The sequence below is a fragment of the Xyrauchen texanus genome, chromosome 11, assembly GCF_025860055.1.
Source record: "Xyrauchen texanus isolate HMW12.3.18 chromosome 11, RBS_HiC_50CHRs, whole genome shotgun sequence".
Classification (NCBI taxonomy): Eukaryota; Metazoa; Chordata; class Actinopteri; order Cypriniformes; family Catostomidae; genus Xyrauchen; species Xyrauchen texanus.
In genome coordinates, this window is record NC_068286.1 from 2,174,564 (window position 1) to 2,190,672 (window position 16,109).

The window sequence follows — 16,109 nt, forward strand, 5'->3', positions numbered from 1 at the left end:
ATATGATCACATGACTGAAGCTGCAAATCTGTTTGGATTTCACAATTACAATACATATTGTCACTTGTAATTGATTTTTAAACATCTCTTTCCTCTGAATTTCATATGTTTAATATATCTCTCATTACTTTAACTGTAATAATGATAATAATAATAATAATTATAATCTGGCACATACAGTAAGTGAAGGGTTTGCATGAAAGAACAATAACAAAGCCGATTTAAACCACATTAATACAACAAATATAAATGTTCATGAACTCTCTGAAGATTGAGCTGTCAGTGCATATTATAGTATGTTTAGACTCAGCTTGCTGTTCCTGGTTGCATTTCTTTTTTTTTTTTTTTGGTGTGGAAATAGCACTTAAGTAGTGTTTCATCAACAGCAAGACAAATCTGTTCATCTTTATAATTCAAAAATTATAAGGGCATGTGAATTCCTGATTATGGCTTGGCATCTCTGTCCAACAGTTCTGAGGTCAGCTGACCCCTGGCTGCAACTATCTTTTGGAGAAGTCACTTCAGAATGTTGTGCATTCTGAGCTGATATTCTGCTCACCGCAATTGTACAGAACGGTCATCTGAGTTACTGTTGCCTTTCTGTCATCTCGAACCAGTCTGGCAATTCTCCATTGACCTCTCTCATCAACAAGGTGTTTAATGCAAATTACATTAAGGATGTCATCGTACCACAATTTCTAGCATTCTTGTTGGTTAATAACTTCAAACATTGTAACACATTACAAATATGGAATGTTTCCGTCTTTGTGCAGAAAAACAATTGTTAGCCACAACATGAATCAAGTTCCCATAAACAAACTTATGGTCAGATATCTGAGGTTAGCTATCAGTTATGGCTACTCCTTATTTTTTATGTCAGAGGGGTCACAAGGAGAGCAATTAAAATCCTTGGAAGTTGTTTTCGACTATGGCAAAGTCACATTTGAGAGGGTATAATATCTGTAAATAATGAGTTATTTAAACATGCAGTGTGTAAGTGCTGTCTTCTTCTCAGGAATAGAGGCCTTCTCCCCAACCTTGATGAAATGTCGGGCCTTACCATCTGTGGAACATTAGGACAGAGCACAGAAGGAACAAAAGGGCACAAGAGAGCACATCATTGCTGCATCTAGTTGCCTTCTATAATAGTAAAGTCAGGAAGTACCTTCATGTTTCAATTCATTGAAGACATGAGGAAGATGTGTTGTCCATTCATGGTTACTTTTACGAACCATAAAACAAAGATAATAACAAAATAAATCAGAACTACGATCTCTCCCTCTTACATTACTACTTATGTTTAATCAATCCTCAGTATACTCAAACGGTTCAATAGCGTATATGTTTCATTTTATAATAAAAAATGAAATGGAATAAGTGAAAAACAACATAAAATGCACATTCTCCAGAGGCCGGGCTAAATGAGTAATTATAGTTACTGTACTCCTGGCACTGGCCAGACTGTCAGTCACCCCTCTGATTACATACATATTACTTGCACCTTTTAGGAAAAGAATAAGAATAAGTGAGGATTATGAAATATAAGATATACGTAACTTTCAAGAGCAAAGAGGGATGCAAATTTTCCCCTTCACTCCCTCGTTTTAGACTGTTTGGGGTCCAATACCCCACAGTGGTCTACCAGTGAAGACACTAAAGAGAACAGAGAAATGGCATGTGCTCCCCTGATGGGTCACAAACATGTCATCACCTCCCCACGAACATGTCAGAACCTAAAAATTCTGGTCCCCATGAGGAGGCTCTCCCACCTCCCACTCACAACAGGGCACTGGTGTTTTTTTCCTTCAGGTGGGTCCTGAGGTTTGTGGCCAGCTTCACCAGACACTCATCCTCTTTGGAGAGGTTAATAGTTATGTAAGCATGCTTGAACACATAGGAAAAGCAACAATGGAGCATTTTCCAAACAATTAAGGAAAGGGCAATAACTCCCATGTGTATGCCAAAGGCAAACAATAGATATCTCCCTACACCGAATAAGACTGTTTATGATGCTTCAACAAAATCCTCCCAAGCTCCTTCAATGAATTCTTCAACAGATTCAGAGATTTCTGTAAAGACACTAACAACACAAACATCAAAGCTAAAGCTGTTGGTCCAATAGGGTCAGTTAAAAGGGTTTACCATCAGATCGAAGCCAGGCAGAATTGAGATATTCATATCCTTCAAATCATCATTTGTTTTAATCTAAGTAAGGAGTCAACATAATTTCCTTGTGCTAGTTTATACTTCAATCTGGGGTAATATTCAGTTTTGTTCTTTAGTTCAGCTACACACAAGTACATTTCTGCACACTTAGCATGGGCACAACTGTCTTTTGGTTTTCACTCAGTTCTATAGGATGAACAATTTTGAACATTGCCCAGTTTTGGGTTTAGACTGAATGTCTTTCCATTCTTGTACAGAAAGAATTGGTCATAAAAATTGCAAAAATAAATGTGTCCATGGGCCCTGTGGCTGGGGTGCATGGCCTAAAGTAATTTTAACTTGGAGGGCAATTTACCTTCAGACATATCAAAAATCTTTTGCAAAAATCAATGCAAGTGGGTCTCAAACAGCACCAGGTTTTTGAAATCAAAGAGAACAGTTTTTCATGACCTGCATGTGCCAAACTATGATATAGAGACATGTTCAACATGTACAGTGGTAAGGCACACAATACAGCCATTAAATTAGCATAGGCCATGAGAGTTCAACTGAGCCCCTAATTTTATCTATTGTTCCTGCTCATCACCATCATCAACAGCATAGAGGTCAAAAATGTATTTTTCAGGTGCACCCACTGTCGGATTGTCCCTGTAATAAATGCAGTGTAAGTCACTTTGGATGAAAGCATCTGCCAAATGCATAAATGTAAATGTAACCTGATTATAAGCATAATGACAGATTATACACCTGATGTGTGTTCATACATAAACATGCTAGGGAACTTGGTGTGTACTGTAAAGGGCAGTTAACCATAGCTACAGTATAGCACTCTCTAGTGTTGAACTAGTGGCAGTCCAATGCAATTTATCTCTATAAGCTCTAATTTCTGAATTCTGAGTTACAACTTTCATTAGCACGCTGAATCAGTGAAGAAATCATGTTCAGATGGGATTGAGTTGTTCTTCCACTCCTCTCAACTCTTATCCAAATTATTACTCTCTCAAAATAAAAATGATAAATAAACACATTTAGCAGGCACAGAATCTGCACGGTTACGGTACAGTTTACAAATACATAACCATTTTACATTTTGTGCAGTATATGCAATATAAAATGCAAGCAAATTCATTTATTTACCCCAGAGGGCAAAAACATACAGGGTGGTAATTCTCAGAAGTCAACAGCTATGAAGTCAGTTTGAAAAACAAACACCTATACCTAATAGTGTGACCATTATAACAACTTAACACCCTATTTTTGTTAGATTTCTTTTGATTTTCTTTTGCATTTTGCATTCTAAAATTTTCTAATAAATCATAACATATAATGCATAGATCAATCAGCATGCATACAACATCTTTAATTTTGCTGTTCTGGATAATTTTTCTCCTTTTATCTTAACAAATCCCCGGGAAATGTCAAGTATGGTGACTGAAACTATAGTGATGTGGTCATGTGATTTCTGTAAAAGTAGGTCATTCATTTAATTAATAATAAACAGGCGTGTTACTTTTTCAGGAGTTCTGGATAAGTTACTAGGAAGTACTTTCTCAATTCCTCAAATTTTCTTATCTTAAACTGTTATATTGTTTAAGGTGTAAACCAGTTCAAACCGGTTGTGTTACACAACTTACACAAGACCAACTACTTTTTCCATAGGAATTACATAAACCAATTTAGGAGAGGTAGAACATGGTTTATTTGTGACACAGTAGCTTAGACACTGTATTTAGAGACAAAAACAAACAATGCATTTAACAATTATTTAAATGAGGAATGAGGTACGACATTTGAAATAGTCTACCAATAGACTAAATGTATTCTTGTGTATAGCTTTAAGCAATGTAAAGTCTGAAAGAGATTAATTCAAATACTTTCTCTGACAGTAAAGTGTGCATACTATTTCCAGGGTATAGGAAAGATTGTATTGCTTATTTAAAAAAATATTAGGGATGATATTATTCATATCTAGCTGCTGTATCTGTGCCATTGCATTAACAAAATCTGCTCACAAATAATACAGACTTGAATTAAATTGAAGATTGTAAAATATACATTTTAGATACTGCGATTATCTTCTGGTATAGCTGTGCAAATACTGAAGGAAAATGTTGTAACATGTTTGAACATGAACTACCCTGAGACTTTGACACGTAAATAAGGTGTGTAATTCAATAAGGCATTTACAGTTTTGGCTATAAGCCAAAAGGAGAAACCAAAGACATCTTATCTAAAAGTAGGCCATATTGTTGAAAGAAACTGAGCATTAACACGGGACAAATGGTGGTAATATTTTTATATTCTGAAAGTGAGGAATTGTTTGGAGACTTTAAGGGGAAGATGTTTTAAACAGAGGTTCTGGTAAGTTCTCGTTCACTATTTTTACATGATTTACTTTCAGTGTGTGATTATAACGAGGTGAACGTACTATTGTGAATAGAAGAAAGTGTTTATTTGACTCAGGAACTCATTTATTATTATAGTGACTCGTAACCTAAATTTGTTCAAATCCTGTAACATGTATCAAAGTGCATTAAGTTCTTTTCTTTTAGGGGGTTTATTGTTGTTGTGATAAAGGCCTAATCCTGCACTTCAATGTTGTTTCTAAACTTCTGCATTCAAACTGTGATGTCAGTTGATCATTTTGTACAAAATCTACATTATATTAATCTTGTTTTATATGTAACACGTGTCTAAAATATATCAAATCTTATCAAATCCACTAGTGAAAATGTTTATATTTAGCATTTTTTTAATTTAATAAATTCTTCAATTAAAATTACAATTTGAATTAAAGGTTGAATCAAACATTGTATGTATTTCAGAAAGTTTTCTCCGCATATGGATATTTCAAATTGCATATTTTGTGCTTAATGGAAGCAAGGAACTCTGACCACCTGTACTAATTTGATTACATTTGATTAGTAAACCAGAAATTATGCACTAATCAAATAGTACATGGTGTTAGCACACAAAATCAACTTTTAAACATTGTGGTATAAAAGACAGTATTACCACTGCAGAGATCAATATGTCAAATGTATTTATTTATTTGTTTGTTGTCCCAGCAGAAGTAGCCCAGTAATAGATGATGGCATCTATTCCAGAACAGCTCCTGGAAACACTGGATGAGCTGGAAGAAAACAAACTAAAGAGGTTTAAATGGCATTTAAAAGAAGAAGCGTCAATTTCAGCTGATGAACTGGAAAATACAGATGCCATTGACACAGTGGATCTGATGATGGAGCGTTATGAACCAGAAGAAGCTGTGAAGATCACACTGAACATCCTGAAGAAGATGAAACACCACAAACTGGCTGAACAGCTAGAAAACAAGTACAAGGAAGGTAATAAAGAAAAAATGACAATAGAAAGTAAGAAAGAATCTAGCGTACAAGTTAGAAATGTAATAAAATCATAAATAATTTTTACTTTCACTATTGCAGTGCCAAGTTCTCCAGTCACGGTTTCCAGCCCAGTTTGTTCTGAAATCTATTTTGGAGTGAATGCTGAAACAGGTGCAAGTGTAAATGCTCCTTTACTCACTGGAAACAATTTCACTGGCCCAGTAACCTTCAACTACAAAGGTATACATATAAACATTATTATATAATTATTATATATATAGTAATGTTTAATGTTAAATTTGTTATTTTCAAACTCATGATAATGTTTAATGTTTATTTAATTTTGAATCATTTAGTTTTACTGTTATTCTTTATATTTTTCCATCACAGAGCAACAAACGCCTTCAGTGCAAGAAACAGTAAAGAAAAATACAGGAAAACAAGGTGCACCCATTTGACCCACTTCATTACTATGATTTTTAAATGTACTGTAACTGTTTCAGCAGAATTAAATATATAATCTGTTAACATTGATATTACTATAAATGTATATTATGCACACACACACACACACACACACACACACACACACACACACACACACACACACACATATATATATATATATATATATATATATATATATATATATATATATACCAAATATGAGACATTATATTCTTTTTCATGTATTTAAGTTCATAAATATATGTTTTATTTCTAAACAGGGGATTCCTTCATGCTAAAATTTTCAAAATGTTTTTGCCCATATCAAACCGAGGAATTAGTCTTGAAAAAATTCCTGAAACATCACAAAGCCAACATGAAAAAGAAAGCAGAACACAGTTTTGAGGGCAAGAAAAAACATAAAATGCATCTCAAGAGTGTTTACACAGATCTCTTCATCACAAAGTACGATAGTGAGGAAATCAACAATGAGCATGAGTTTCAAAAGATTGAGACACATGAAAAACAACAAAAATTCAATGATAAACCAATTAGCCACAATGATATTTTCTGTTTGATGGAGAACAATGAGGAGAGCAGGACTGTTCTGACCAAGGGAATCGCTGGCATTGGAAAAACCTTTTCTGTGCACAAGTTCATTCTGGACTGGGCTGAAGGAAAAGCCAATCAGCATATAGACTGCATGTTCCTGCTTCCCTTCCGAGAGATTAACTTGATTAAAGATAAGGAGTTCAGTCTCCATGCATTTCTACAGGAGTTTTATCCTGAAATGAAAGTGTTAATTGACACCACATTTTATGAGCGTAAGCTGCTATTTATCTTTGATGGACTTGATGAGAGTCGACTGCCTTTGGATTTTAAAAGGAGAATGTTGAGCAGTGTGAATAAGAGATCATCTGTAGATGAACTTTTTACAAATCTGGTCAAGGGGAAACTTCTTCCATCAGCTCTCATTTGGGTGACCTCACGACCTGCAGCAGCCAATCAAATCCCTTCTGAACATGTAGATTTGTTCACAGAGGTGCGAGGATTCACTGACAAACAGAAGGAGGAATACTTCAGAAAGAAAATCAAAGATGAGACTCAGGCCTCCAAAATCATCTCCCACATCAAGACGTCTCGAAGTCTCTACATCATGTGCTACATTCCTGTGTTCTGTTGGATCACGGCCACAGTTCTTCACGAAATTCTCATGAAGAACAATGGGGAGGACATTCGCACAACGCTCACTGAAATGTACATTCACTTTCTGATCATACAGATGAACATGAAGAACCAGAAGTATGATGAAAAAGTAGAAAGAAACTATAATAAGCTCTTAGATTCCAATAAAACTATTGTTTTGAAGCTGGCCAAGCTTGCATTTGAGCAGCTAACGAAAGAAAACACCATGTTCTATGAGGAAGATCTGGAAGAATGTGGTATTGATGTGAGTGAAGACTCTAATTTCACAGGAATGATCGCTGAGCTCTTTAAAAGGAAGCTGGACTTCATGAAATGAAGGTCTTCTGCTTTGTGCATCAAAGTGTTCAAGAGTTCCTCGCTGCACTGCACGTTTTCTTCTGCTATCTGAACAAGAACATGGAGGAGCTTCAGTTTTTCTTTGAAGAACAACAAGACTATGTCTTACTGCATGACTTACTGAAGAGGGCAATTTACAAAGCAGTGCAAAGTCAGAAAGGAAATTTTGACCTTTTTCTACGTTTTCTGCTGGGCATTTCACTGGAATCCAATCAGAAACTGCTCAAAGGTCTTCTCACAGAAACTCAAGACAGCAAAGAGAGCATCACAAAAATTGTTGAACACATCAAGCAATTACAAAACAAGAACGTCTCATCAGAAGTTTCGATCAATCTTATATTTTGTTTAAGTGAACTAAAAGACCACTCACTCTTTAAGGAAATGCAGACATATCAGTGTTCAGATGTTTCTCCAGGAAGGGAACTCCCATCCTCAATGTGCTCAGCACTGGCCCACATACTCTTAATGTCAGAGGAGGTGCTGGATGAGTTCAACCCAAAAGTATACGAAACCTCACCAGCAGGCAATATGCGACTAGTCCCAGCTGTGAGATGTTGCAGAAAAGCCCTGTAAGTAACATATAGATGATTTAAGTAGCAAAGATTTAAATATTTGGATTTGTAACCACTAGATATTATAGAAGCAAATAAAAAAGCTTTCATAATTTGAGCTGCATTTTTGTGTCTTTCTAAATCAAGTAAACATAATCAAACTTTGTTTGACAGATTCGACAGCTGTGGATTCACTGACACCTGCTGTGAAATTGTGGCATCAGCTCTACAATCCTCAAACTCTGTCCTGAGAGAGCTGGATCTGAGTAACAATGACCTGCAGGATTCAGGAGTGAAGCTTCTCTCTGATGGACTGAAGAGTCCAAACTGTTCATTGGAGATACTGAGGTTTGTGTGTGTGTGTGTGTGTGTGTGTGTGTGTGTGTGGGGGCTTGTTTATGTGGTTTATGAGAACATTTTTTTAGGTTACAAATTAGTAATTACAAGGGTATTATGCTATAAATGTGGTTTATGAGGACATTTCTATTGTCCCCATAATTCAAATCGCTTAAAAATCATACTAAACAATGTTTTATTGAAAATGTAAAAATGCAGAAAGTTTTCTGTGAGGGTTAGGTTTAGGGGTAGGGTTAGGGTTAGGGTATAGAATCTATAGTTTGTACAGAATAAAAATCATTATGTCTATGGAGAGTCCTCATAAGGATAGCTGCACCAACATGTGTGTGTGTGTGTGTGTGTGAGCATGTATTTATCACGTTGTGGGGACCAAATGTCCTCATAAGGATAGTAAAACCCTAAATTGTTTACCTTGTGGGGACATTTTGACGGTCCCCATGAGGAAAACAGCTTATAAATCATACTAAATGATGTTTTGTGAAAATGTAAAAATGCAGAAAGTTTTCTGTGAGGGTTAGCCTTAGGGGTAGGGTTAGGGTTAGGGGATAGAATATATAGTTTGTACAGTATAAAAACCATTATGTCTATGGAAAGTCCCCATAAAACAGTTTATTAGCCTACCCAGACGCAGAGAATGCCCATGAATGAGGTGAGGTCATGCTCCACCTATGTCATGTTTCCCCTGGGAAATTCAGAAGGAAATTGGTACGTTAATTCACCAAAGTGACATTCAACTGATCACAAAGTATATTCAGGACAATACTGATGTAAAAACAGCACCATCACTATTTGAAAAAAGTCATTTTTGATCAAATCTTGACAGCAGCATCACTCAAACATCTTATCCTTGAGTAATCATGATACATTTACAGACAGCCACATCAATGGCAAGTGCTGCAGGAAGTATGGGGAGAAATATCACTTGAGGATCTGGACAAACTGACAGCTAGAATGCCAAGAATCTGCAAAGCTGTCATTGCTGCACATGGAGGAATTAATGAAAACTTTTTGAAGTAGTTTAAGAACTTCGTGTATATATATATATATATATATATATATATATATATATATATATATATATATATATCAGTGGCAGCTGCTGGTCTTTCAAAGAGGGGAAGCTCATTTTCGGCCTACATTATAAACTTATTTAAAAGTAAATTCTGCCCTACGTTCCTTTTCGAGAAAATGCACTGTGACTCTGTCGTACCAACTAGGCGTCTTTTCCAGTGACTTGACCAGTGTCTTCTCAATGGCCAGCAGAGCTAGTTTAATGAACGAACGAACGAACGAACGAACGAACGAACGAACGAACGCTCTAAAACAAAATATATTAAACTTGGTAAAACTGAAACAAGGAATGTGGTGTATAATTGTGTGAAATGTATTATGCAAATTGACTAGCAATTTCGCCAAACAAATATAAAGAAATAGGTTGCAGCAGTTTGTCTTTTGACTACACTTGAGAAATCCGCGATGGGACTGAGCGCGAAATAGCTTCAGTGACTTCTTATAGTACAGATTCGCTGTCAATCAAAAGGAGATGCAGTCTTTCGACAGATCCTCCAATCATCACGCAGAAGCCCGGAGTCCGGGCCAGCCCACTCCTCATTCACCCCCAGAGACGCTGAGTGTCCGTGGGCGGGACATAATCGCAGCATTTATCCAATGACCGTCTATTTTCGGAGCACTGAAAAAAACTGTTCAGAGCAGCCCCATTGAAGTCAATGGACGCTCGGCTTCAACAGGGAAATGCACTGACGCTACGGGAATGTATGAGAAGTAAATCGAGTCAGCCGACCTGCTATATGTAATGTAGCTGATTCTGAACGAACTCGTCTTCGAGATGAACGTGTTCTAACGCATTTTTAGTCAATAAATTGTTTACACAATAGTACATATTTGACCATTATTTTTTTGACATTATAGGGGAAGCTGAGCTTCCCTTGCAGTCTTAAAGAAATCTCCACTGATATATATATATATATTTTTTTTTTTTATTTTATTTTTTTTTTTTTTTATTATTGTAATAGTAATTTTTCACTGTCTTTATATTGTGTTCAGTCGAATACCACTTTGGAAAATAAAAGTACCAATTTCTTTCCATAAGAGCAAAATCTATACATTATTCCAAACTTTTGGCCACCAGTGTGTGTGTGTGTGTGTATATATATATATATATATATATATATATATATATATATATATATATATATATATATACACAGTTGAATACCAAGTTAACATACAATTATGTTGAAGTCATTAAAACTCATTTATTAACCACTCCAAAGATTTCATATTAGCAAACTATAGTTTTGGTAATTCGTATAGGACATCTACTTTGTGCATGACATGAGTAATATTCACAAAAATTGTTTACAGACAGATTGTTTCACTCTTAACAGACTATATCACAATTACAGTGGGTCAGACGTTTACATACATGCTTGCCTTTAAGCAGCTTGGAAAATTCCAGAAAATGATATCAAGCCTTTAGGCAATTAGCCAATTAGCTTCTAATAGGGTAATTGAAGTAAATTGTACCTGTGGATGTATTTTAAGTCCTACCTTCAATCTCAGTGCCTCTTTGCTTGACATCATGGGAAAATCAAAAGAAATCAGCCAATACCTCAGAAAAGTTTTTTGGACCTCCACATGTCTGGTTCATCCTTGGGAGCAATTTCCAAATGTCTGAAGGTACTACGTTCATCTGTACAAACAATAATACGCAAGTATAACACCATGGGACCATGCAGCCATCACACCGCTCAGGAAAGAGATGCATTTTGTCTCCTAGAGATGAACGTAATTTGGTGCAAAAGTGCAAATCAATCCCAGAACAACAACAAAGGACCTTGTAAAGATGCTGGAGGAAACTGGTAGACAAGTATCTATATCCACAGTAAAACGAGTCCTATATCAAAACAACCTGAAAAGTTGCTCAGCAAGGAAGAAGCAAATGCTCCAAAACTGCCTTAAAAAACAAATATTGAACTATTTGGCCCTAATGACCATCATTCTGTTGGGAAGATAAAGGGTGAGGCTTGCAAGCCGAAGAACACCATCCCAACTGTGAATATTGGGGATGGCAGCATCATGTTGTGGGGGATATTTGCAGGAGGGACTGGTGGATATATTGAAGCAACATCTCAAGATATCAGACAGGAATTTAAAGCGTCGTCACAAATGTTTTGGCAAAATGGCTTGTTTTCATTGCTATATTGCTATATCTTGTTTTCATTGCTGAAAAAAAACTGCACTACAACGTGTATAGACATTTAAGGAAAAATTATTAAAAGTAAAATATGTATATATATATTGTATATATTGTTATTTAATATTTCTGTTTAGATTGGCCATCTGTAATCTCACTGGTCAGTGTTGTGAAAGTTTGACTTCAGTTCTACAAACATCAAAGTCCCTCCTGAGAGAGCTGGACCTGAGTAACAATGGCTTGCAGGATTCAGGAGTGAAGCTGCTCTCTGATGGACTGAAAAGTACAAACTGTCAACTAAACATTCTTAGGTTTGTAGTTCAGATTCCAGAATATTCTGGGTTTTTACGGCCTTTATTTGTACTCTTATTCCATTTTATTTCAAACTATTCCAAATTATTTCTATATATTATGCAGTATTTGAGGATTATTGGATCCCAAATCTTGTACAAGCAGAATATTTGTTTGTAATACAGTATACAGTATGTCGATTATTTGTATTATATTAGTTCAGCCACGACAACACTCATAAAGATTTAGCATGTTATTGTGTGTATAACATATTCACATGATATTGCTGAGACTTGCTGCTGATAAAACACACACATACATACAGAATTAGCATGTGAACATGCTGCTGCTACAGCACAATCAAACAAATCACAAGACCTGCTGCTGCCCAACAGGCATTACAAACAATCCAGATGTAAATATGTATAAATCAGTTGACTCTAGTGAGCATATTGGCTTAAGATGTCAAATGTGAGCAAGCCATTGGCTAACAGATAACAAGTCAAAACACATAGTAGCTTGCTTTCATGAGTTACATTTGGTCATGCATATGATACAATTCAATTTACAGTATAACTGTGCTTACCAGATGCCAATTTTATAGATGTAGAAAAATGTATTTCTTCTATAGATTTAATTTATAGTTTTATGTAATAGGATTGAGCATATGGCTAGTTTAAATTAAATAACTTTGGTTTTGTTTGGTAAGTTGATATGTTCAGTGCTTTAATGTGTTTATCTCCATTTAGAACCATTTTAACAGCATGTTGCTAATTATTTTATAAATAATATTCATCTAGCTTATAATTATATTAAGATATGTTGATATATTGAGAGAGTACATGGAATGTGTACTTTTAAAAACTCTTAAAAAACTTAAAAGCTAAAACTTGTTACTTTACAAATAGCATATAGGTTGACTGCAAAGTACATATACTGAACTCTGTAAAAACATTACTCCTCTGTTCAGATTGCATTTGTGTTATCTCACTGATGAGAGCTGTGAAAGTTTGGCTTCAGCTCTACAATTATCAAACTCCCTCCTGAGAGAGCTGGACCTGAGTAACAATGACCTGCAGGATTCAGGAGTGAAGCTGATCTCTGATGCACTGAAGAGTACAAACTGTACACTGGAGATACTGAGGTATTGAAGAATTTAGACTACTTTTTACCAAGTTCAAAGTTCAGATGTCAGATTTGTTTGGAACATGTTATTTCCAGTGTATCTGTGTACTTTGGGACTTTCTTTTCTTTAATGTTTCTGAAGAAGTATAGAGACACATAGAGAAAGAGAAAATTTCATTAATTTGAGTAAGAGGAAAATTAGGTACTGGGTACATTTGATGTTTTCTTATGGGTTTAGAAACTGATCCAAAAGGAAAATGGTAAACTAAGCATAATATGCTGATTAGTAGGACAGGGGTCAAACAGCTAATAATGGCAGTTTGTGTTATGATAATTCGTTACAAAAATAATCAAGCTACTCGCCTGTCTGTTTCTAGACTATCAGGCTGTATGGTGACAGAGGTTGGCTGTTGTTATTTGGCTTCGGCTCTGATATCAAACACTTCACACCTGAAAGAACTGGAACTGAGCTACAATCACCCAGGAGAATCAGGAGTCAAACTGCTCACTGAGAGACTCAATGATCCAAAATGCTCACTGGACAAACTCAAGTATGAATACATCATACATATAAAACACACAAAAAATTGTACTGCACAGTTCATTTTAACTTTCATGTTATTTTATATCTGAAATTTATATGCTTTCAATATAATGAAAATGCACTATTAAACTATAAAAAGTCCAATTAGTATCATATTTAAAAAAAAATATTTGAATTAATTACACGGTATTCTGATTAATTCATTAATTCAATTTAATCACATGTCAATATTTGCTGAGAAAAGCCTCCAAATGAAGGTAATTCAGTAGTATTATTGCTATATATCTTTTATGTATAATTATTATATTTTGAATGGATTTATATTTCTTTCATCAGTCTGCAATATTTTAGTTTGTCAATGTACACGTGTCAGGTGGATGCATTTTGGAGCATCTCTTTGAGGTTGTATCAAATTTTTCTGGTGTTCAATGTCTCTAACCATATACATTGTGTTTTGTGTTTTTAGGTAGCTAAAGTTAAATATAGATTGAAACTTTAAAAAACACGTCTTCAGACCCCTGTATATAATATCCCAAAATCCCCATTGAAGAAAAGAGACAATTTGAAATTTGTTTGTCTTCAGCACAAATGTACCAGTTTTGTATAAATTGTGTGTGTTTTACTATCTACAGTGTGGACAATATGGGAACGTTCAGAATTAAAGCAGGGCTACACAAATGTAGGTATACCTACAGTACACCAAAACACTTTATTATAGTTTTTTAAAGTGTTATAAATGGGGTTCTCTCTCTCTCTCTCTCTCTCTCTCTCTCTCTCTCTTTCTTCTTATGTTCAGATTTCTGTCATCTCACTCTGGATCCAAATACAGCAAACACACATCTCATTCTGTCTGAGGAGAACAGAAAGGTGAAACGTGTGATAAATGTTCAATCGTATTCTGACCAGCCAGAGAGGTTTGATGAGTGTCTTCAGGTTCTTAGTAGAGAGAGTCTGACTGGATGCTGTTACTGGGAGACTGAATGGAGCGGGAGAGAGGCTGATGTATCAGTGGCATATAATGGAATCGGCAGGAAAGGACATTGTAATGACAGTTGGTTTGGGTACAACAAAAAATCCTGGAGTCTGTTCTGCTCTAATTACAGATTCACTGCCTGTCACAATAATAAGAAATTAAACATTTCTGTCCCCTCACACTCCTGTCACAGAATAGGAGTGTATCTGGACTGGTCAGCCGGCACTCTGTCCTTCTACAGCGTCTCTGACACACACACACTCACACACTTACACACATTCAACACCACATTCACTGAACCCCTCTATGCTGGATTTGGGGTTTATTTTGACTCCTCTGTGTCTCTGTGTCAGATTACTACTTTACAGGAGTGATCTCTTAAATGGTCATGCATGACTTTTACACACTTTTAAACTCATCTTTTATATCTTCACACATTCACAAAATAGACTTCTCGTGTTTTCAGGAATCACACAAACACACACATATTTTCCATGTGAAAGACAGCTGAAGTGTTTTTCTTAATGCTGTAACTGTTAATTTATTTTAATGTTCCACAGGATACACAATAACTATGATACTTTAATCATTTGTATTATCTACATAAATTCCAAAAAACTATAATTTAGGAGACAACTGTTAAAAAATTAATATATGACAGTTAAATGATAAAAGTGTAACATTTACTGTAATGATCAAGGAAGGCAGAGCTGTATTTTTTTAAATAGTATAAAAGGATAAATATGTTGAGGCCAGGGAGAGAATGTATTTTCTAAATTGCTTTTGAGTTCCCTCAGAATTATTTTTGGTTTCTAGCACTTCAATCCATTTCTTCTGAAAATGTACAATGGTTTTATTACACTTACTATAAAACCATAATTTTTATACAGGAAAACTACAACTATTGTAATAAAAAAAAATCTTTCTACCAAAATCATTGTATAATCAAAATAATTTACAATAGTAACACCATGGTTTATTTTTGGGATGTGCACAATGTCTCCTACAACAAAAAAATGGTTACATGCTTAGTGTGAAATCATAATTTTAATAAGGGCATGTTTTTGGGTGGAAAAAATGGTTTCCAAAAACCCTGCTGCCATAAACACACCTTTACACATGCATGTGCACATGACTCTAAACACTACCTATTGCCCATTACCAGGGGCGAAAATTTCATCAAAATGTTGGGGGGATAATAAACATAACAATTCTCAAGAGCAATTTTTGAAGGGGACACCAAGGGGTTTTTTGTTGTTGCCCCGTTTGTATTTGTATTATTTTATTCCTTAAACAATTATTTTAAGAATATATTATATTATTTACAATACACATATTTTAATGATATTTTAGGGGGGGACAACCCTCAAATAGGGAGGGGTCCTGAACCCCCCTTCCACCTATGCCCATTACAAGAAGTAATGTACAAACATGCTTTTTTAATATGAATTATCACAAGTAGTCTGGACAGCAGAGACCAAAGTGATGCATAAAATAATTAAGAATATAATTATATTGGGCTTGTAAAAGTATCAGGCCTTTTACTACA

General features: G+C 35.3%; 1 protein-coding gene across 1 annotated transcript; it reads left to right on the forward strand.

Annotated features, from left to right (window-relative positions):
- The first annotated feature begins 4,478 nt into the window (after positions 1-4,478).
- LOC127651994 (NACHT, LRR and PYD domains-containing protein 12-like) lies at positions 4,479-14,978 on the forward strand. The gene is given in 11 exon segments (XM_052138059.1): positions 4,479-4,527; positions 5,238-5,513; positions 5,613-5,753; positions 6,242-7,456; positions 7,459-8,071; positions 8,228-8,401; positions 11,765-11,938; positions 12,889-13,062; positions 13,421-13,594; positions 14,220-14,266; positions 14,384-14,978. Coding segments are annotated over 10 exon segments (3,522 nt in total). The 5' UTR covers positions 4,479-4,527; positions 5,238-5,254; the 3' UTR covers positions 14,935-14,978.
- The last annotated feature ends 1,131 nt before the right edge of the window (positions 14,979-16,109 follow it).